Below are 19,663 nucleotides of genomic sequence, written 5' to 3' on the forward strand. Positions count from 1 at the left end.
CCGGTCAGAGGCCGCAGAAAGCTCCAAGGCAGCTTGGATGGGAGGCAAAGACTCGGCACCTGCGTCCTTAGGGGAGTCTGGAGAGAGGAAGAACCGCCTTGCACCAGGCCTGGCCCGGGGGCGGCGGGTGATGTGGGCCAGGGGAGGCTTTGCCTTCCCAAAACTGCCTGGGGGCTGGGGCGATGGTGCAGCAGCCCCCGTCCTCCAGGGGGCCAGGAAGGATCAGGCCTGAGGGCTGGGGTTAGGTAGGGTTGGGGGGGGGAGGTGGTTGAAGGGGCATGGTCTGGGGAAGGGGTGTGGCTTTGGGGGGAAGGGGCGGGGCTTGGGCCAGCTGGGCCTTCACCCCCCGCCCATGCCGTAGTCCAGTGCCCGATCTCCTGCGGCGTGACCGCCAGTCCGGCTAGCGGATCAAAGCCCGGGGGCACCGCGGCTGGGATTCGGCATGGGATGTGGGGGCAGCGCAGCCTCCTCAGCAGGCTCCCACAGAGAAACACAAGGAGGCAGACGCCCTTAACCAGCCGCTCAGACCTACATCGGCTCCGTTCTCATCTCAGTCAACCCCTTCAAGCAGATGCCTTACTTCACGGACCGGGAGATCGAGCTGTACCAAGGAGCGGTGAGGCGGCGACTCCGGTTGTACCTTTGGTGATGTGCCAGCCGCGCACACGTTTCTAGCTGGCAGGGCCCCGCGTTAGGTTAGCTGAGACCTCGGGCAGGGCGGCAGGAGGCCAGGGTCTGGTCCCCACTTGCTCCATGACCTGCTGGGTGACTATGGGCAGCTCCCTAGGCGTCCGTCTTCTCGCCAGCTCGAGGGGCCGCAGAGGTAACTGCCGTACTTCTTTCTGAACAAACCCTGCGTTAAACTTGCAAGTCCAAGTATTGTGTCCGGCTCTGGGCCTCCACTATAGAAAGGATGCGGACGCACTGGAGAGGGTCCAGTGGAGGGAAACAAAAATGATAAGGGAGCTGGAGCACATGACCTACGAGGAGAGACTGAGGGCATGTCTACACTAGCAGCCTAATTCGAACTAGGGCTGCAAATGGAGGCGTTCGGAATTGCAAATCAAGCCTGGGATTTAAATATCCCGCGCTTGATTTGCATCTTCGCCATTTTTGAAATGTACAAGCCTGGAATAACTGCCCACATCTACACGTGGCAGTGAAACGGCCGTTCGAAATAAAGCTCTAGTTCCTGCGATGAGGTTTAACAAGTAGTTCGAAATAGGGCTTTATTTCAAACGCCCGTTTCACTGCCGCGTGTAGACGCAGGAAGTTATTCCAGGCTTGTAAATGTCCAAAATGGCGCCCGGCTGGGAAGATGCAAATCAAGCGCGGGATATTTAAATCCAGGGCTTGATTTGCAATTCCGAATGACTACATTTGCAGCCCTAGTTCGAATTAGGCTGCAAGTGTAGACACATCCCGAGGGATTTGGGTTTGTTTAGTCTGCAGAAGAGAAGGGTAAGGGGGGAGTTGAGAGCAGCCTGCAACTTCCTGAAAGGGGCTTCCAAAGCAGATGGAAAAAGGCTGTTCTCAGTAGTGATGGATGGCAGAACAAGGAGCAACGGTCTCACGTTATAGTGGGAGAGGTCTAGGTTGGAGATTAGGAAAAACTATGTCACTAGAAGGGTGGTGAAGCACTGGGCTGGGTTCCCTAAGGAGGGGGTGGAATCTCCATCCTTCGAGGTTTTTGAGTCTCGGTTTGACAAAGCCCTGGCTGGGTTGATTTAGTTGGGATTGGTCCTGCCTTGGGCAGGGGGCTGGACTTGATGACCTCTGGAGGTTTCTTCCAGCTCTATGATTCTATGAACTTTGGGTAAAAAACATTACTGAGAAGTTGCATTTATTCCAAAAACCAACTTCAGAAGCCCAGGGACTTCAGAGCTAAGATTAGACTTACAAGAAACCCAAAGCTATTAAGAGAGGGAAATTCATGGGTAAGACACCCAAATAACCTTAACTCTGCCCTGTAGGGAGGAAATCTGAAAAACTCCAATGTGTCTTTAAAAATCAGTTGACTATAATCTGGAAGCACAAGCATTTAAATGCAACTGTCACACTTGTATAGTTACCACTTGCCACTGCTATCGGGCAGAGTTAAGGTTGTTTGGGTGCCTAACTGGAGAAGGGAGATGGAGGATGTCTGTCCCTTATCCTCCCAGGGAAAGCTCTGCTTACTGGCCTGTGTCTCAGGCTCTGTGCTGTGGTTAGTAACCATCAGTCCCATTGTTTGTTGGCCTCTAGGCTCAGTATGAAAATCCGCCCCACATCTATGCTCTGACCGACAACATGTACCGGAACATGATGATCGACGGAGAGAACCAATGCGTCATTATCAGGTAGCAAGAACGCAGACTCCCAAATAACGGAGACTTGGCTGGAGGACAAGGGGGGTTGTTCTCAGGGGCTGCACAGGGTCAGCTCTGTTTCTCAAGGACCCCATATGAGCCCCACAGAGAAGGCATGAGCAATTCAGTCAGTGTGGCACTGGACTGACCCCACTGGGGGAAGAAGTAAAACAGAAGAGCAGGGTTGGGTTATGGCCTCTGGGGGGGTCATTAGAGACTCCACCCCACTTTGAGTATCACTGGGGATGTTAAACCTGGGGTCTTGGCTGAATTCCAGTCCCTCCCCTCTAAATTCCTCTTCCGGTTTTGTCGGGGTGCAGCATTCTTCACTTCCTCCCCTATGTTGCCGTGCGCTGGTAAGCTGCGGCGTGGCTGTGTTGCAAAGGCAGCTGCCGGCAGTGGCGGGGTGGGGCAAGCGTTCTGGAGGTATGTAATTTGCAAAGTTGCTCAGGGAGGGAAAGCCCCATCGAAATGTGAGGTTATTCCTCAGTGCTGTTATCAAAGGCACCCAAATAACCTTAACTCTGCCCCATAGGGGTGAAATATGAAAAAAAATCCAATGTGTCTTTAAAACTCAGTTTACTGTAATCTGGAGTCACACGTGTTACCCTGCAGCTGTCAGGCCTGATGCCCTGGATTCTGCAAGCCTAGCAGGGAGCACATGGCAAGCAACACAACACCGGGCTAGGAAAGGGTTCCACAAACCCGCCACGTAACTCTGCCCTCGCTCACTCCCGTCCTTCCTTTCCCTTGCGCTCTGAGCGGTGTGTGCACCGCCACCACGTTTCTACACCCGCGATCCTACCCCTCCTCTTCAAAGAGAGCAGGCTAGAGGAAAGCTAGAGCAGGGTCAGCTGTGGTGTGCACTCAAACTGCTGCGTGCGGGTGACGGCGTCTGACAGGGCTACTCAATGGTGTCGCTGGCTAACCCTGCCCATGGAGACAAGCCCTAGTGTCCTCTGCCCGATCAGCACTGCACGGCCGCTTTTCACACTTTACTCTCAACCACGATCACAGCTCGTCTCCATGGCGCCAGGTGCTGCACGTCCATGTCCCCTCCAATCTTTTCCTTCCAGCTGCAGATTTTTTCCCATTGGCGTGTGGAATAATTTTTTCCAGATGTGTGCGGATGTGCACTCACAGTAGACACACAAAACCCAGCGTTGGGCACTCTCTTCATCAGCTGGGTGGCATTGGAATCTCTCGAGTGGCCGCCCAGCTCACAGGGAACACGGCTGTGCATGCACCTAGTAAAAGAGAGTTCCTACCTCCTCCCCCAAGACTTTCAGTCCAAGCAGACAAGCCAGGCAAAGGCTGGGAGAGGAAACTGAGGCACAACAGAGGGCCATGACTTGTCCAAGGTCCGTCCTGTAGGTCAGTGGCAGAGCCAGGAGAAGAGCCCAGGGGTACTGAATCTGAGCGCAGCATTCGGTGCCTGTTAGAAAATTGCAAAGAAGCTGCCCGGATGTTGGGCAAGCCCAGAGACGGCCCTTTTGGGACCAGGCACCACAAGTGAGAGTAATCCAGGAGCCCTGAAATCCTGCTGCCTGCCAGCCCACCTGCCACAGAGACGGGCAGCCGTGGATCAATGTGTCTGCACATCTCCGCCCCCCCCCCCATTCCTATCGCAGGGACGGGAACCACCCAACCCTGCCCCGCCCTCCGGTACCCAGCAAGGTCACAGAGCACTAGACCTGGAGGAACCTCAGGAGGCATCGAGTCCCGTCCCCCGCCCTCACGGCCAGACCCAGAACCATCCCCCAAGGTGTCTGTCTAACCTGCTCTTCAATCTCTCCAGGGTTGGAGATTCCACAACCCCCCCCCCCCGGCAATTTATTCCAGTGTTTCACCAGCCTGACAGGCGGGAAGTTTTCCTAATGTCCAACCTAAACCTCCCTTGCTGCAGTTTGAGCCCCTTGCTTCCTGTCCTGTCCTCAGAGGCCAAGGGGAACAAGTTTTCTCCCTCCTCCTTGTGACACCCTTTTAGATACCTGAAAACGGCTCTCATGTCCCCCCTCAATCTTCTCTTTTCCAACCCAACCCAACCCAATTCCTTCAGCCTTCCCGCATAGCTCGTGTCTTCTAGACTTTGAATCGTTTTTGTTGCTCTTCTCTGGACACTCTCCAATTTCTCCCCATCTTTCCTGAAGTGCGGTGCCCAGAACTGGACACAAGACTCCAGCTGGGGCCTGACCAGCGCAGGGCAGGGCGGAAGAACGACTCCTCGTGTCTTGCTCACCACACTCCTGCTAACGCAGCCCACAATCACGTTGGCTTTTTTTGCATCAGCGTTGCTGCTGACTCCTATTTAGTTTGTGGCCCACTCTGACCCTAGATCCCTGTCTGCAGGACTCCTTCCCACAGTCGCTTCCCAGGAGCTCCCTGCGCCAGGCCCAGAGGACCCCGCCGGTCTCCCCTGGGGGAATTATTTACCCTTTGTACTACGGGGGCTGAACGGCCCTGAGGCAGCGCTGGGCCCCTCTGTGCTGGGCAACCCCTGTGCCACGTGGCTGCAGACTCTGTACAAAGGCTGGGAGAGGAGTGCCCGGCCGAGGGGCAGGCGTCCGTCCGCGGCAGAGTGAGGCCTCGCCTGTCTGGGCCCCCGAGCGGCGTCGGGTGGGTGACGCCTCCCGCGGATCCCTGGTTCTCTGGGCAGGTGATTTCACCCCCTTCCCTTTGCCTGTCTCTGCAGCGGGGAGAGCGGGGCTGGGAAAACGGTGGCAGCAAAATACATCATGGGCTACATCTCCAAAGTGTCGGGCGGTGGAGAGAAAGTGCAGGTACGGCTCCCCGCCCTACCCCCGCCCTCGTGCCTCCCCCGGGCCCAGCCCTGTGCTCCCCCACCCTCGTGCCTCCCCCGGCCCCATCCCTGTGCTCCCTCCCTCCGTGCCTCTGCTCTGCCTCAATACCCCCCCCCCCCCGGCCCCATCCCTGTGCTCCCTCCCTCCGTGCCTCTGCTCTGCCTCAATACCCGCCCCCCCCGGGCCCAGCCCTGTGCTCCCCCACCCTCATGCCTCCCCCAGCCCCATCCCTGTGCTCCCTCCCTCCGTGCCTCTGCTCTGCCTCAATACCCGCCCCCCCGGCCCCATCCCTGTGCTCCCTCCCTCCGTGCCTCTGCTCTGCCTCAATACCCCCCCCCCCCGGCCCCATCCCTGTGCTCCCTCCCTCCGTGCCTCTGCTCTGCCTCAATACCCCCCCCCCCCGGCCCCATCCCTGTGCTCCCTCCCTCCGTGCCTCTGCTCTGCCTCAATACCCCCCCCCGCCCCATCCCTGTGCTCCCTCCCTCCGTGCCTCTGCTCTGCCTCAATACCCCCCCCCCCCCGCCCATCCCTGTGCTCCCTCCCTCTTCACTCTCCTACTTTGCACCCTCTTCCTCCCGGCCCGAGAGCAGCTCTTCCTTCTCCCGAGGCCCAGGCTGGCCAGGGCAAGACAGCACACGCCAGGCACCAGCCCCGCTCCCTCTTCCAACCAGCCACACCGGGACTGGCCCTTCCAAGCCCAGAGCTCCCGGGGGGGCCGGCAATTCCCAGCACAGCCCAACAGAGCCGGCGGTGCCAGCGCCTGACATTGCAAAATGCCCGTCTGCCCCGGCGCAGCCCCGGAAACCCCAAATCTGTGCCGAGAGCGAGAGCAACACCCGCAGGCGGGATCGAGCCCGAGCCAGGTGGCTTTGAGCCCGGGCGGGAGCGGCTCAGGCGCTGCTCCAGGGGGCCCAGGCTCCACTCTGCCTGCAGGCGACCGGGGGCTCGGAGACTCTGCTCTCTCTGCACAGCGCCCCCCACCCACAGCCGTGCGGGGAACTCGCGCCTCCCCTGCCCCTCGGCTACCCAGTGCGCCCTGGGCCGCTTGCAGTCACCCTTTGCCATTGTGCCCCCCACGCCGGCCCGGCCCCCGTCTCACTTGCCCGGCCTCCTCCCCAATCCGCAGCACGTGAAAGACATCATCCTGCAGTCCAACCCGCTGCTGGAAGCCTTCGGGAACGCCAAGACCGTCCGGAACAACAACTCCAGCCGCTTCGTGAGTCCCCAGGGCCGGCCCTCGCGGCGAGGTGTCCCGGGCAGGGGAGGGGGCAGGCTGGGAGACATGCCGGCCCCAGGGGGCCACGGCTTCATGGGGCCCTTCTCCTTCAGGCTGCATGTGCAAGTTCTGGGACCCACCCTCAATCCCCTCATCCCCCGCAGCAGGGCCTCGGGCTCGGGCTGCAGCCGGCTGGGAGGCTGGCTTTGGGTAGGGCGGGGGTGGGCTGTGTGGCCTGGAGCGGGATCAGCTTGTAGGAAGCATCTAAATGGACATGGTCACTGTGGCAGGTCAGCGCCCCTGAGGGTCGGGCCCGGAGACGGGAAGGAAACAGAACCCTGAAGGGACAGGAAAGGGCCAGAGATTGAGGAGAGGGACTTTGCAGCCTGGAAAAGAGACGGAATAGGCCAGAGGCCAATGCAATCATGACTGGTGTGGAGCTAGTACATTAGGAAGTGTTATTTACTCCTTCCCATAGCACACGAACTAGGGAATTAATCGCAGCAGGTTGAAAACAACCCAACGGCAGTTTTTCTTCACATGACGTACCGTCAACCTGTGGAACTCCTCGCCAGAGGATGTCGTGAAGGCCAAGACCATAGCAGGGTTCTAAAACGATAAATTCATCAGTGGCTGTTAGCCAGGATGGGCAGGGCGGGTGTCCCTAGACTCTGTTTACCAGAAACTGGGATTGGGATGGGCAGGATCACTGGACGATTCCCTGTTCTGTTCAGTCCCCCTGAAGCACCTGACGTTGGCCACTGTCAGCAGACAGGATGCTGGGCTGCTGTGACCCAGTCTGGCCGTTCCTATGAGATGACCCAAAACCCGAACTCTTGCGCCCAGGTCTCCATAGTACTATTATTTGTTTCACAGTAGAACCTAGAACAGGGGTGGGGAACCTCAGGCCTGGGGCTCGGTGCAGCCCCCAGCTTGCCTGGATCTGGCCCCCAAGGCTCAGCCCCCGTCTCCACATGGGGGAGCCTGTGTACTCCCGCCCCACGGCTGCCCCACCGCATGGCCCCCCAGGCTCTGGTGCAGTTTCTCAAACTGTTCCACGGTGCACTGGTGTGCCGCGGAGAACAGAATTCAAAATGGCCGCCCTTAAAGGGGCAGGCAACCTTTATTTTTTGCGCAATAACTTTCCCCCGATCCTTCCCACCCCCCACTGACTTTTTTTTTTTTTGCTCAACAAAAAATCCTTGATGTTCCTCATAAAAACCATCATGTTCCTCAGTCTTAAAACGTTTACGAAACACTGCTCTGGTGTGAGGGGAACGTGGGGAGGTCTTCCTCCTCCGCAGTCCGGGGCTGCGTCGGTAAGGGGCTTGGGGGGTTTGCGTGCGGCCCCGACCGACTCGTCTCTGGGTCAGTGGCCCCCCGCCCAGAAGAGGTGCCCCACCCCCACCCTAGAAGGAGTCGGATGCACTTGTCATGGAAGCCAGACCCCCAGAGAGCGGGCAGTGACAGGAGACAGCCTGAGGCCTGGGACGGGGGGGGAAGACTCCCTTGGGGGCAGGCCCTGCAGCGACATGCTGGATTCACAGAGCAGTGCTGCTGCCGCACGGCTGAAACGCCCCCCCCCCCTTTGCAGGGGAAATACTTTGAAATCCAGTTCAGCCGGGGCGGCGAGCCGGACGGGGGGAAGATCTCCAACTTCCTGCTGGAGAAGTCCCGGGTGGTGAACCAGAATGAGAGCGAGAGGAATTTCCACATCTACTACCAGGTACCGGCCCGAGCAGGGCAGGTGCGCCACGGCGCCACGTGCGAGTGTGAACGGGGGGAGTGTGACAGTGCACATCGTCAGTGCGCACAAGTCACTGCCTAAGGGTGTCAGCCTTGTGCCAGGAGGCGAGTGTGCACACAAGCCTGCACGTATTCGTGTGTGGGCGTGCATGGGAGTGTCCGTGTCTGCCTGGGAAGGAGCGAGCGTGCCCCCGGCTTACAGGGGCTGTAGCACGCCTGCTCACTAGTGCTGAGCGGGACCTGGCGCTCAAGGGGAACAGACTGCCCCAGGGCTGCCGGGCAGGGGGCCCTCTCCGGAGCCCCCAGCCCAGCATTCGCCCTGCCCCTCTCCCGGCAGCTCCTGGAGGGGGCCTCCCAAGAGCAGCAGCAGAACCTGGGGGTCATGAGCCCCGATTATTACTACTACCTGAACCAGTCTGAAACCTACAAGGTGGACGGCACCGACGACCGGAGCGACTTCCACGAGACCATGGTGAGTGGCCGGGGCACGGGGGGCGTGCGCTCACAACAGCCCGGCCGGAGGAGGGAAGTCAGATTGCCCCAGAAGGCCGGCCCCGGCCTCCAGCAGACAGCCTGGGCTCCCCGCCCATCCTCCGCCGGGGACGCTTGGACATGGGCTGGGATCCCTGAGCCAGTGGGGCTGCCATCTTGTATTTTCCCCCATTGTTCCTATGGCAACCGAAAGGGGCCCGTGGCCTGCTAGGTCGACTCGGCTACATCCCTGCCCTGGCACAGGAAGGGGCCTTCCGGGGCACCGGTCCAGTCCTCCGCCGTCCCCGTCAGACCTGTGCCCGTCGCCCTCCTCCCCCCGTCAGGGTGCCCCTCGGAGGAGGGTGCCCCGAATGCTGGGCGGCGTCCTGGCCGCTCTGCCTGTGGCGCGTTTCGAAGATAACCAGACACGATTGCGCAGTGCGCTGCCGCCCCCTCGCCTCTCTCGTCCCACCCCTTTCCAGGACACTGGCAGGGCTGCTCGTGGCCTTGTCCCTGTCACCTGTTCCCTACTAGATAGACGCTGCCTTCTTCTCGGGCAGCATCTCTTGGCCTTGGAAAACACGCGCGGGTCGGCCCCGCCTCCCAACCCCTCACTGTCCACAAAAAGTCTCGAATGTTTTCCCGGCCGAAGGGCCCGTTGCAGAAACGTTCCCAGTGGATTGGGTTTTGCTGGTGGTTTTGTGTCCCAAATGTCCCTGGAATAAACGGACGGGCAGAGCCCCCAGCCCCCCAGCCGGGCCGCAGGCTGACAGATGGTGTCTGCCCTCCAGAACGCCATGCACGTGATTGGCATCTCCAGAGAGGACCAGCAGCTGGTGTTGCAGATCGTGGCGGGAATCCTGCATCTGGGCAACATCAGCTTCCGAGAACAGGGCAACTACGCGCAGGTGGACAGCCCCGACTGTGAGTACCCAGCCTGGCCCGGCCCCCAGCCCCTGGCCCCCGGCCCCACCCAGAGGGAAGAACCGGAGGCAGCTGCCTGTAATGTGCAGGCTGGAGTTAGTCAGAGACGGACCCTGAGTGCCTCAAGTTGCTGTTTTAGTCAGTGGCACCAAGAGGAGATGCTGGGCAGTTACAGGCCAGCTCCTCGCACGACAGGTCTCCGAGCACAGCAGAGCCACGGCCCAGCTCCTTGTGCCCATTCTACAGACAGGGCGACTGAGGCCCAGAGAGAGGCAGGGGACCGAGCATGTCACTGGTGCACTAGGAATAGGAGCCAGAATCCTGCTGGGCCCAGCTGCCCTGCCAGAAGTGGGAATAGAAGCCGGCACCCCCCTCCCCTCTCTCACCACAGCCCCCCGTCCACGTGGTCTGGCTGTGCCCTGGCTCCCAGCAGCGGCGGGGGGGCGGGGCACTGACCCACTGACTCTCACACCCTTCCCAGTGCTGGCCTTCCCCTCCTACCTGCTGGGGATTGACCGGGAGCGGCTCAACGACAAGCTGACCAGCCGGAAGATGGACAGCAAATGGGGCGGCCGGTCGGAGTCCATCACCGTGACCCTCAACGTGGAGCAGGCGTCCTACACCCGCGACGCCCTGGCCAAAGGGCTCTACGCCCGGGTCTTCGACTTCCTCGTGGAGGTGAGGGGCTGAGCAGTGCCCCAGGGCCCCAGGCCGGCGGGAAATCGCAGGCGCTTCCGAGCCTGGCTGGGGACCAGCCTCCTTGGAGACCGAGGCCCCTCTCCCCAGGGCTGGCTGCAGGCTTCCCAGGTCACCAGCCGGGGCCCAAAGAGATCCATGGCCGGGTTCTCCTCAGCCGCCCCGACACCGCCCCAGCGCTTGAGGGCAGGGGTGCGATGGGCCTTCCTCACCCCGCAGCCTGCAGCAGCCCTCCCTCCTCGGCAGGGAGCAGCTCCCCTCCCCGGTCCCCCCCCCGGCCCCGTTGTCTGACCCCGTCTGAGCATGGGGCAGGGCTTCTGGCTGGCACCCGAGTGCCAGGGGATGGATGGAGAGAGAGAGAGAGAGAGAGAGAGAGAGGGAGGGAGGGGTGGATGGATGGGGTGTGTGGGAATAGACAGACAGACAGACGGGGTGGATGGGGACAGACAGACAGACAGGGTGGGATGGGGACAGACAGACAGACAGATGGGGTGGATGGGGACAGACAGACAAACAGACAGACAGACGGGGAGGGATGGGGATAGACAGACAGACAGATGGGGAGGGAGGGGGATAGACAGACAGACGGGGTGGATAGGGATAGACAGACAGACAGAAAGATGGGGAGGGATGGGGATAGACAGACAGACGGGGTGGATAGGGATAGACAGACAGACAGACGGGGAGGGATGGGGACAGACAGACAGACTGACGGGGAGGGATGGGGACAAACAGACAGACAGACAGACGGGGTGGGATGGAGACAGACAGACAGACGGGGTGGGATGGGGACAGACAGACAGACAGACAGACGGGGAGGGATGGCGATAGACAGACAGACAGACGGGGTGGGATGGGGACGGACAGACAGACAGATGGGGTGGATGGGGACAGACAGACAGACAGACGGGGTGGGATGGGGATAGACAGACAGACAGATGGGGAGGGATGGGGACAGACAGACAGACAGACGGGGTGGGATGGGGACGGACAGACAGACAGATGGGGTGGATGGGGACAGACAGACAGACAGATGGGGTGGGATGGGGATAGACAGACAGACAGATGGGGTGGATGGGGACAGACAGACAGACAGACGGGGAGGGATGGGGACAGACAGACAGACAGACGGGGTGGATGGGGACAGACAGATGGATCCATCGATCCCCCCTCCAGGGCCCATGGGCTGGCGAGTGCCTGCGCTGCGTGGGCTTGGCTCTGACTCCGGTCTGGCCTGGTCGCCGGGCGGGCTCTCGTGCAGGGTGTGGGGTGGGCAGGGGCTGGGTTTGGCTGGTGGCTCCCAGGGCCAGGGCCCGGCGCGGGAGGGGAGCGAGAAGAAGGGGCGCCGGGCTCACTCCCTCCTCCCGCCCGCAGTCCATTAACCGGGCCATGCAGAAGCCCCACGAGGAGTACAGCATCGGGGTGCTGGACATCTACGGCTTTGAAATATTCCAGGTACGCGCCCCGCTGAGCGGGGGGCCAGCCCCTTCCGCAGGCGGGATCCCTCCGCGCGGCACAGCCCAGACGGGCAGGGGCCCCTCGCGGCCTGCGCTGCCGAGCGGGGTCCCCGGAAGCAGAACCCAAAGGTTCCTCCGCGGCACTTGCCCAACACCGGGCTCGTCTTCAGCGCCCTGCTCCTCAGGGACCGACCTGTGCTTGCCGGGGGTCAGCCCCACGGCTGTGAGGCACCCGCGCCCCCCACAGCCCCGTGCAGACCCTTCTGCATGAAGCACCCGGCCAGCTGCCCGCCCTCCCCCGACTGGGCCTCGTAGCGCTTCGGCGCAGGGGGGCCCCGGCCCAGCGAGGGAGACCCCCAGGCGGAGGCCAGCTGCTCACAGGGGCGCTGCCCGGCTCGCTGGCTGCATGGCCCCGGAGCGACCTGCCCAGCCCCCGCTGGGATCCCATTTTCTCTCCTTTCCCATTCGGTAGAAAAACGGCTTTGAACAATTCTGCATTAACTTTGTGAACGAGAAGCTGCAGCAGATCTTCATCGAGCTGACCCTGAAAGCGGAGCAGGTACTGTGGCCTGGGGGCAAAGCGCCGCGGGGGCAGGGCAGGGACACCCCGTAAGGCTGCAGGTTCGGAAATCTCAGGGGTCTATGCAAATGAGGCACTGCCTCATTTGCATACCTCCTTTTCTTTCCCCTGGTGGGAAAGCGGCTGGGCTGCGTGTGGCTCGGGGCTTCCCCGGGGCCCCGCTGCAAAGCTTGGCCCACGTCTCCGAAGGCATCTGCAGCGAGCCCAGGGCCCAGAGGCAGGCGCATGGGCCTACTCGGGCGGCAGGTGGTTCGCGCCCTAGGAAGGAAACGCCTGTTGCCCAGCGGCCGGGCCGCTCTCGTCTGTTGCAGGAGGAGTACGTGCAGGAGGGCATCAAGTGGACCCCCATCCAGTATTTCAACAACAAAGTGGTGTGTGACCTGATAGAGAACAAGCTGGTAAGAGGGGGGGTCTGCGGGGGCCGCGGGGGGAGGGGCCGCGCTCACAGCTGGCTGAGACACTCCCTGGGGAAGATGCACAACCATGGGCGATGGGGGAAGGTTGAGCTGGGGAGGCAACCCTCCAACCCCGCCCCTAGCCCCGCCCCTTCTACCTAGGCCCCGCCCTATGGGAGCCAAGCCGCCTCCCCCCAGCATCCCAGGGAGGTGGGGTGGCACGTGGCCCCAGAGCATGGAGAGGGAGGGCACTGGGGGCAGTAACACTCCCCAGTATTCCTACAGCAGGCGTTCTCAGGGCGGCTTGGGGGCGGGGCCAGGCTGGTGGCTTGGGAAGGCAAAGCCCAGGTGTATAACCCAGTGGGTGCCACCAGCGAGTCAAAACCGCCGTGTGGTCCCTGCCTGCCCTGCACCACCCCGGGCAGCCGCCCAGTGCTGCAGCGAACACGGGGCCCACGTCCACCTGCTGCCTCTTTCCCCCAGAATCCTCCTGGGATCATGAGTGTCCTGGACGACGTCTGTGCCACCATGCACGCCAAGGGGGAAGGGGCCGACCAGACCCTCTTGCAGAAGCTGCAGGCCGCCGTGGGCACGCACGAGCACTTTAACAGCTGGAACTCGGGCTTTGTAATACACCACTACGCAGGCAAGGTACACGGCCGGGCCGCACTGCCCAGCATGGCACCGGGCACGCAGGAGAGCACACGGAATGGGGAGGAAGGCACGCGGGAGAGCAGGCGGCACGGGGAGGTGGGGTCACAGGAGAGCACGCGGCACGGGGAGGCGGGGTCGCGGGAGAGCAGGCGGCACGGGGAGGCGGGGTCGCAGGAGAGCAGGCGGCACGGGGAGGCGGGGTCGCAGGAGAGCAGGCGGCACGGGGAGGCGGGGTTGCAGGAGAGCAGGCGGCACGGGGAGGAAGGCACGCGGGAGAGCAGGCGGCACGGGGAGGCGGGGTCGCAGGAGAGCAGGCGGCACGGGGAGGTGGGGTCAGAGGAGAGCACGCGGCACGGGGAGGCGGGGTCGCGGGAGAGCAGGCGGCACGGGGAGGCGGGGTCGCAGGAGAGCAGGCGGCACGGGGAGGCGGGGTTGCAGGAGAGCAGGCGGCACGGGGAGGAAGGCACGCGGGAGAGCAGGCGGCACGGGGAGGCGGGGTCGCAGGAGAGCAGGCGGCACGGGGAGGTGGGGTCACAGGAGAGCACGCGGCACGGGGAGGCGGGGTCGCGGGAGAGCAGGCGGCACGGGGAGGCGGGGTCGCAGGAGAGCAGGCGGCACGGGGAGGTGGGGTCACAGGAGAGCACGCGGCACGGGGAGGCGGGGTCGCAGGAGAGCAGGCGGCACGGGGAGGTGGGGTCGCAGGAGAGCAGGCGGCACGGGGAGGCGGGGTCGCAGGAGAGCAGGCGGCACAGGGAGGTGGGGTCACAGGAGAGCATGCGGCACGGGGAGGCGGGGTTGCAGGAGAGCAGGCGGCACGGGGAGGCGGGGTCGCAGGAGAGCAGGCGGCACGGGGAGGTGGGGTCGCAGGAGAGCAGGCGGCACGGGGAGGTGGGGTCGCAGGAGAGCAGGCGGCACGGGGAGGCGGGGTCGCAGGAGAGCACGCGGCACGGGGAGGCGGGGTCGCAGGAGACCACGCGGCACGGGGAGGCGGGGTCACAGGAGAGCACGCGGCACGGGGAGGCGGGGTCGCAGGAGACCACGCGGCACGGGGAGGCGGGGTCGCAGGAGAGCACATGGCACGGGGAGGCGGGGTCGCAGGAGAGCACGCGGCACGGGGAGGCGGGGTCGCAGGACAGCACGCGGCACGGGGAGGTGGGGTCGCAGGAGAGCACGCGGCACGGGGAGGCGGGGTCGCAGGAGAGCACGCGGCACGGGGAGGTGGGGTCGCAGGAGAGCACGCGGCACGGGGAGGCAGGCACGCGGGAGAGCATGCAACACGGGGAGGGGGGCACACGAGAGAGCAGGCTGCACAGGAAGATGGGCATGGGGGAGTGCATGCAGCACGGGGAGGGGGGCACGCGGGAGAGCAGGCTGCACAGGAAGGTGGGCATGGGGGAGTGCATGCAGCACGGGGAGGGGGGCACGCGGGAGAGCAGGCTGCACAGGAAGGTGGGCATGGGGGAGTGCATGCAGCACGGGGAGGGGGGCACACGAGAGAGCAGGCTGCACAGGAAGGTGGGCATGGGGGAGTGCATGCAGCACGGGGAGGGGGGCACGCGGGAGAGCAGGCTGCACAGGAAGGTGGGCATGGGGGAGTGCATGCAGCACGGGGAGGGGGGCACACGAGAGAGCAGGCTGCACAGGTAGGCACGCAGGAGAGCATGCGGCACGGAGAGGCAGGCACGCAGCTCACCCGCAGAGCGCAGGGTTAGCTGCAGGACAGGCCGCACGGCGTGGGTACCCCGTATGCACGGGGCGGGTAGGAAGGGGGCTGCAGTGGAGACGCTGTCCCGGCGCGAGCTGTCTTTCTCTCCTGTGTCTGTCCGGCGTCTGGCTCCGCAGGTGAGTGCCACGGTGCTGCAGCGCCAGGCACTGGGCTGGGGCTAGGTCGTGCCTCTGGCACCCGCCGCCGGGGGGGATCCCTCAATCTGCCCTCTGCCTCCATTCTCCGTCTGGAAAATGGGGATCACCCCGGCCCACGGGGGCTGACGCCCTGCAGGCAGGAGGGTGCTGAGGGCCAGGGCAGTGCGTGGGGCGTGAGACCGACGCTTGCACGCGCGTGGGGTGGGGAACGTACCGCTCTCGTCCCGGGGGACGGCGGAGACACACCCCTAGGGTGCCCTGAGCACACGGCTGCCTCTAGGCAGGGACTCGGCCAAGCTGCCGTGGCCTGGCCTCAGAAGCCTGATCCCGGGGGTCGCGCCCAGCCTGCCCGGGAGCCTCCCCCCACCAGCTGCAGCCGCCAGGGACCTGGGGCCCGTGCAGGAAGGGCCAGAGCTGCTCCCGGCCGATCGACTGCCCACATGAGCCTCTGCCAACGCCCCAGGGGCGCCTGCGCCCGGAGAGGCCCCTCCCCCGCCTGACTGGCGGCTTCCCCCCCAGGTCTCCTACGACGTGAACGGCTTCTGCGAGCGGAACCGGGACGTGCTTTTCACCGACCTGATCGAGCTCATGCAGAGCAGCGAGCAGTGAGTGCCACCGGCCAGCCCTGCCCCACCGGGGACAGCACGGGGCTCCCCCCCGCCCCCCCGTGCAGCGCCCTGGCCTTCCCAAGGGCTTTCTCCCCCCGGCCCCGAGCAGCCCTGCCCCGGGTCGGCCCTTTGTTGGCCTGCTGGCTGGACGCTGGCCCATCGCACAGCAGCTCTCAAGAGACACGGTCCCGTTATTTTCCGCGTGTGGAATAAATGTTCTGTGCACCGCGGCACGTGGAGAGTGCACCACCCAGAGAGACACAGGCTGGGCTGGGAGAGGCTGGGGGCCTCTGCTAATCAGCTGGGTGGCATTTCAGTCTGTCCCGAGCAGGCGCCCAAGCGCTCCTCGTGCAGGGAACGGCACTCAGGGTCATGTGCACCAGTGCATGGTGGGGCCCCTCTTCCTGGGATGCATCAGGTCCCAGGGAGGGGAGGAAGCAGGGTGCTGGACTCGGTAGACCAGGGCGCCGCTCCTCTCTTCCCGCTGCTGGCCAGCCCTCCTGGGAGCACGTGGAGTCAGTCAGCCCTGGTGTAAACGGATGTGGCTCCATTCACTTCACCAGCCGCTGCACCTGCGTGAGCCGGACCTGAAGTGCGATCCCTGAGCCGGCCAGACCCTGCGGCGGGGAGCCCGAACCGCAGGGGCTCTGTTCTGGGACTCACACTGTGGCTGTTTTCTGCCTTTCAGCGGTTTCATCCGGATGCTTTTCCCAGAAAAACTTGATGCCGATAAGAAGGGCCGGCCGAGCACAGTCAGTTCCAAAATCAAGGTACGGCAGGCGGCTACGGGACGGGGTCTCTCTGCCCTCGGGGAGGGGGGAGCCGGCGGGCGGCTATAGGACGGGGTCTTTCTGCCCTCTGGGAGCCGGCGGGTGGCTATAGGACGGGGTCTTTCTGCCCTCTGGGAGCCGGCGGGTGGCTATAGGACGGCGTCTCTCTGCCCTCTGGGAGCCGGCGGGTGGCTATAGGACGGGGTCTCTCTGCCCTCGGGGAGGGGGGAGCCGGCGGGTGGCTACGGGACGGCGTCTCTCTGCCCTCGGGGAGCCGGCGGGCGGCTACGGGACGGGGTCTCTCTGCCCTCGGGGAGGGGGGGAGCCGGCGGGCGGCTACGGGACGGGGTCTCTCTGCCCTCGGGGAGACGGCAGGCGGTTACGGGACGGCGTCTCTCTGCCCTTGGGGAGGGGGGAGCCGGCGGGTGGCTATGGGACGGCGTCTCTCTGCCCTTGGGGAGGGGGGAGCCGGCGGGTGGCTACGGGACAGGGTCTCTCTGCCCTCGGGGAGCTGGCAGGCGGTTACGGGACGGCGTCTCTCTGCCCTCGGGGAGGGGGGAGCCGGCGGGCGGCTACGGGACGGGGTCTCTCTGCCCTCGGGGAAGGGGGAGCCGGTGGGCAGCTACGGGACGGCGTCTCTCTGCCCTCGGGGAAGGGGGAGCCGGCGGGTGGCTATAGGACGGCGTCTCTCTGCCCTCGGGGAGGGGGGAGCCGGCGGGCGGCTACGGGATGGCGTCTCTCTGCCCTCGGGGAGCTGGCGGGCGGCTACGGGACAGCGTCTCTCTGCCCTCGGGGAGCCGGCGGGCGGCTATAGGACGGGGTTTCTCTGCCCTTGGGGAGGGGGGAGCCGGCGGGCGGCTACGGGACGGCGTCTCTCTGCCCTCGGGGAGGGGGGAGCCGGCGGGCGGCTACGGGACGGCGTCTCTCTGCCCTCGGGGAGCCGGCGGGCGGCTATAGGACGGGGTCTCTCTGCCCTTGGGGAGGGGGGAGCCGGCGGGCGGCTATAGGACGGGGTCTCTCTGCCCTCGGGGAGGGGGGAGCCGGCGGGCGGCTACGGGACGGCGTCTCTCTGCCCTCGGGGAGCCGGCGGGCGGCTATAGGACGGGGTCTCTCTGCCCTCGGGGAGGGGGGAGCCGGCGGGCGGCTACGGGACGGCGTCTCTCTGCCCTCGGGGAGCCGGCGGGCGGTTACGGGACGGGGTCTCTCTGCCCTCGGGGAGGGGGGAGCCGGCGGGCGGCTATAGGACGGGGTCTCTCTGCCCTCGGGGAGGGGGGAGCCGGCGGGCGGCTACGGGACGGCGTCTCTGCCCTCGGGGAGCTGGCAGCCGGTAACACTCTCGGCCTTGCTCTTTCCAACAGAAACAGGCCAACGACCTGGTGAACACTCTCATGAAGTGCACGCCGCAGTACATCCGCTGCATCAAGCCCAACGAGACCAAGCGCCCCAGGGACTGGGAGGAAAGCAGGTGAGCGAGGCCGTCGCCACAGCCGAGGACCCGTCGCTGCAGATAAACCTTGCGAGAGGCCGTCCCGGCCCGCGAAGGCCGAGAAGCTAAACGAAGGGTGGGAGGGGAAACACCTTCGCCAGGTTCTCAGGGGAGCTCAGTGGGAACGGCCCTAGGTGTAGTGAGTAAAACCCCAGTGTCTCTGCCCCCTGCGCCAGACTGCTCCTCGCCGAGCGTGTGAGCAAGGCGCCTAAGCTTACTTCCAAGACAGACAGTCAGACGGGCACCAGGGTTCCCTCTGGGTTTTTTTTCTATCCATGTGCAGAACAAATTGCGTTCTGTGCACCGAGGCATGTGCAGACGTGCACCACCAGTAGAAACACAGGCTGCCGGCTCTGGGCGCTCTGCTAATCAGCTGGGCGGCATTTGAATCTCTCCTGGGTGGCTGCCAAGTGCTCAGCTCGTGAGGGACACAGACAGACAGACAGACAGCACATCCAGGCTACGGAAGAAATGTTTCTCTACCAGCAGGGTGCTGACTGCTCTGATGGGTGTCAGGCGTTTCCTCTGTGCGGGGGCTTTGGACAACTGCGCTAGGCACCTGTCCTCATCGTCAGGGCCCAGGCACCTTTTGTGACCCCACTCCCTAGAGCCGACATTGAACTGAAATTGAGTCTTTGGCCCCGAGGTCCCAACGCTCTTCTGAACGGTTTACGCGGGATTTCGTTGTTTCCGTCTCTTGTTTTTATCATTCCGGACAGAGTTGTTATTAGTAAAAATCCTGCCACTTGCCTTGTACACGACACGCATCATCAGTAGAGCTCAAAGCTTTCGCAGAGGGGGAAACTGAGGCACGGAGCCAGGCCTCAACTTGCCCACGATCAGCCGGCAGCAATGATCCCTCCCATCGTTTCCGTCCATGGGCGGAATACATTTTGTAATGTGCGCTGAGGCCTGTGCGAATGTGCACCACCGAGAGCTCTGCTCATCAGCTGGGGCACAATTTACACTGCCCAGCGGGCTGGGGAAAGTGTAACACGCACGCAGACACCCAGCGCCCCCTCCCTCCGTGCACCTGCACCCGCAGGCACATGCCCCCCGGCCGTGCAGGTTGCCAGACTCTCCGCGCCGCCCGGCAGCTGCCTCACCGGTGCTGTGCGTCTCCCCCTCCTGCCTCGCAGGGTGAAGCACCAAGTGGAGTACCTGGGGCTGAAGGAGAACATCCGTGTGCGCCGGGCGGGCTTTGCCTATCGGCGGCTCTTCCAGAAGTTTCTGCAAAGGTAGGGCCCCCTCCCCGAGTGCTGGGGGCCTCCCCGGCCCGGGGGCTGAGTGCGGGGCTCCAGTCTCCGAGGGCACCTGGGCCGCAGCCCACGCGGTGACGCGCCCGGTCCCGGCAGGTACGCCATCCTGACCCCGGAGACCTGGCCCTGCTGGCGGGGGGACGAGCGCCAGGGCGTGCAGCACCTGCTGCACTCGGTGAACATGGACACCGACCAGTATCAGATGGGCCGGAGCAAGGTCTTTGTCAAGAACCCAGAATCGGTAAGTGGATGGACCCCTCCCCCCCGCAAGGTGGGCTCACCCCAGCCCCTGAGGAGGAGCGAGGGTTCTGGGGCGATCACTGGACTTGCCCAGCAGCCCCCTAGAATCACCCCCTGCCATCCGGCCCACACGCCAGACGGGCCTGCTG

General features: G+C 64.0%; 1 protein-coding gene across 2 annotated transcripts in view; it reads left to right on the forward strand.

Annotated features, from left to right (window-relative positions):
* MYO1F (myosin IF) overlaps positions 1–19,663 on the forward strand; it is a 52,193-nt gene that overhangs the window by 20,780 nt on the left and 11,750 nt on the right. For both annotated transcript variants that reach the window (XM_075903171.2, XM_075903173.2), the window contains exons 3-19: positions 527–616; positions 2,245–2,339; positions 5,041–5,128; positions 6,276–6,365; positions 7,960–8,091; positions 8,449–8,583; positions 9,374–9,506; positions 9,988–10,184; positions 11,577–11,657; positions 12,132–12,218; positions 12,551–12,637; positions 13,118–13,285; positions 15,671–15,756; positions 16,448–16,529; positions 17,888–17,994; positions 19,155–19,253; positions 19,371–19,515. In XM_075903171.2, the coding sequence (XP_075759286.1) occupies positions 527–616; positions 2,245–2,339; positions 5,041–5,128; positions 6,276–6,365; positions 7,960–8,091; positions 8,449–8,583; positions 9,374–9,506; positions 9,988–10,184; positions 11,577–11,657; positions 12,132–12,218; positions 12,551–12,637; positions 13,118–13,285; positions 15,671–15,756; positions 16,448–16,529; positions 17,888–17,994; positions 19,155–19,253; positions 19,371–19,515 (1,902 nt within the window). The remainder of the gene's footprint in view (positions 1–526; positions 617–2,244; positions 2,340–5,040; positions 5,129–6,275; positions 6,366–7,959; positions 8,092–8,448; positions 8,584–9,373; positions 9,507–9,987; positions 10,185–11,576; positions 11,658–12,131; positions 12,219–12,550; positions 12,638–13,117; positions 13,286–15,670; positions 15,757–16,447; positions 16,530–17,887; positions 17,995–19,154; positions 19,254–19,370; positions 19,516–19,663) is intronic.

The sequence above is a fragment of the Pelodiscus sinensis genome, chromosome 32, assembly GCF_052426305.1.
Source record: "Pelodiscus sinensis isolate ZL-2025 chromosome 32, ASM5242630v1, whole genome shotgun sequence".
NCBI lineage: Eukaryota > Metazoa > Chordata > Testudines > Trionychidae > Pelodiscus > Pelodiscus sinensis.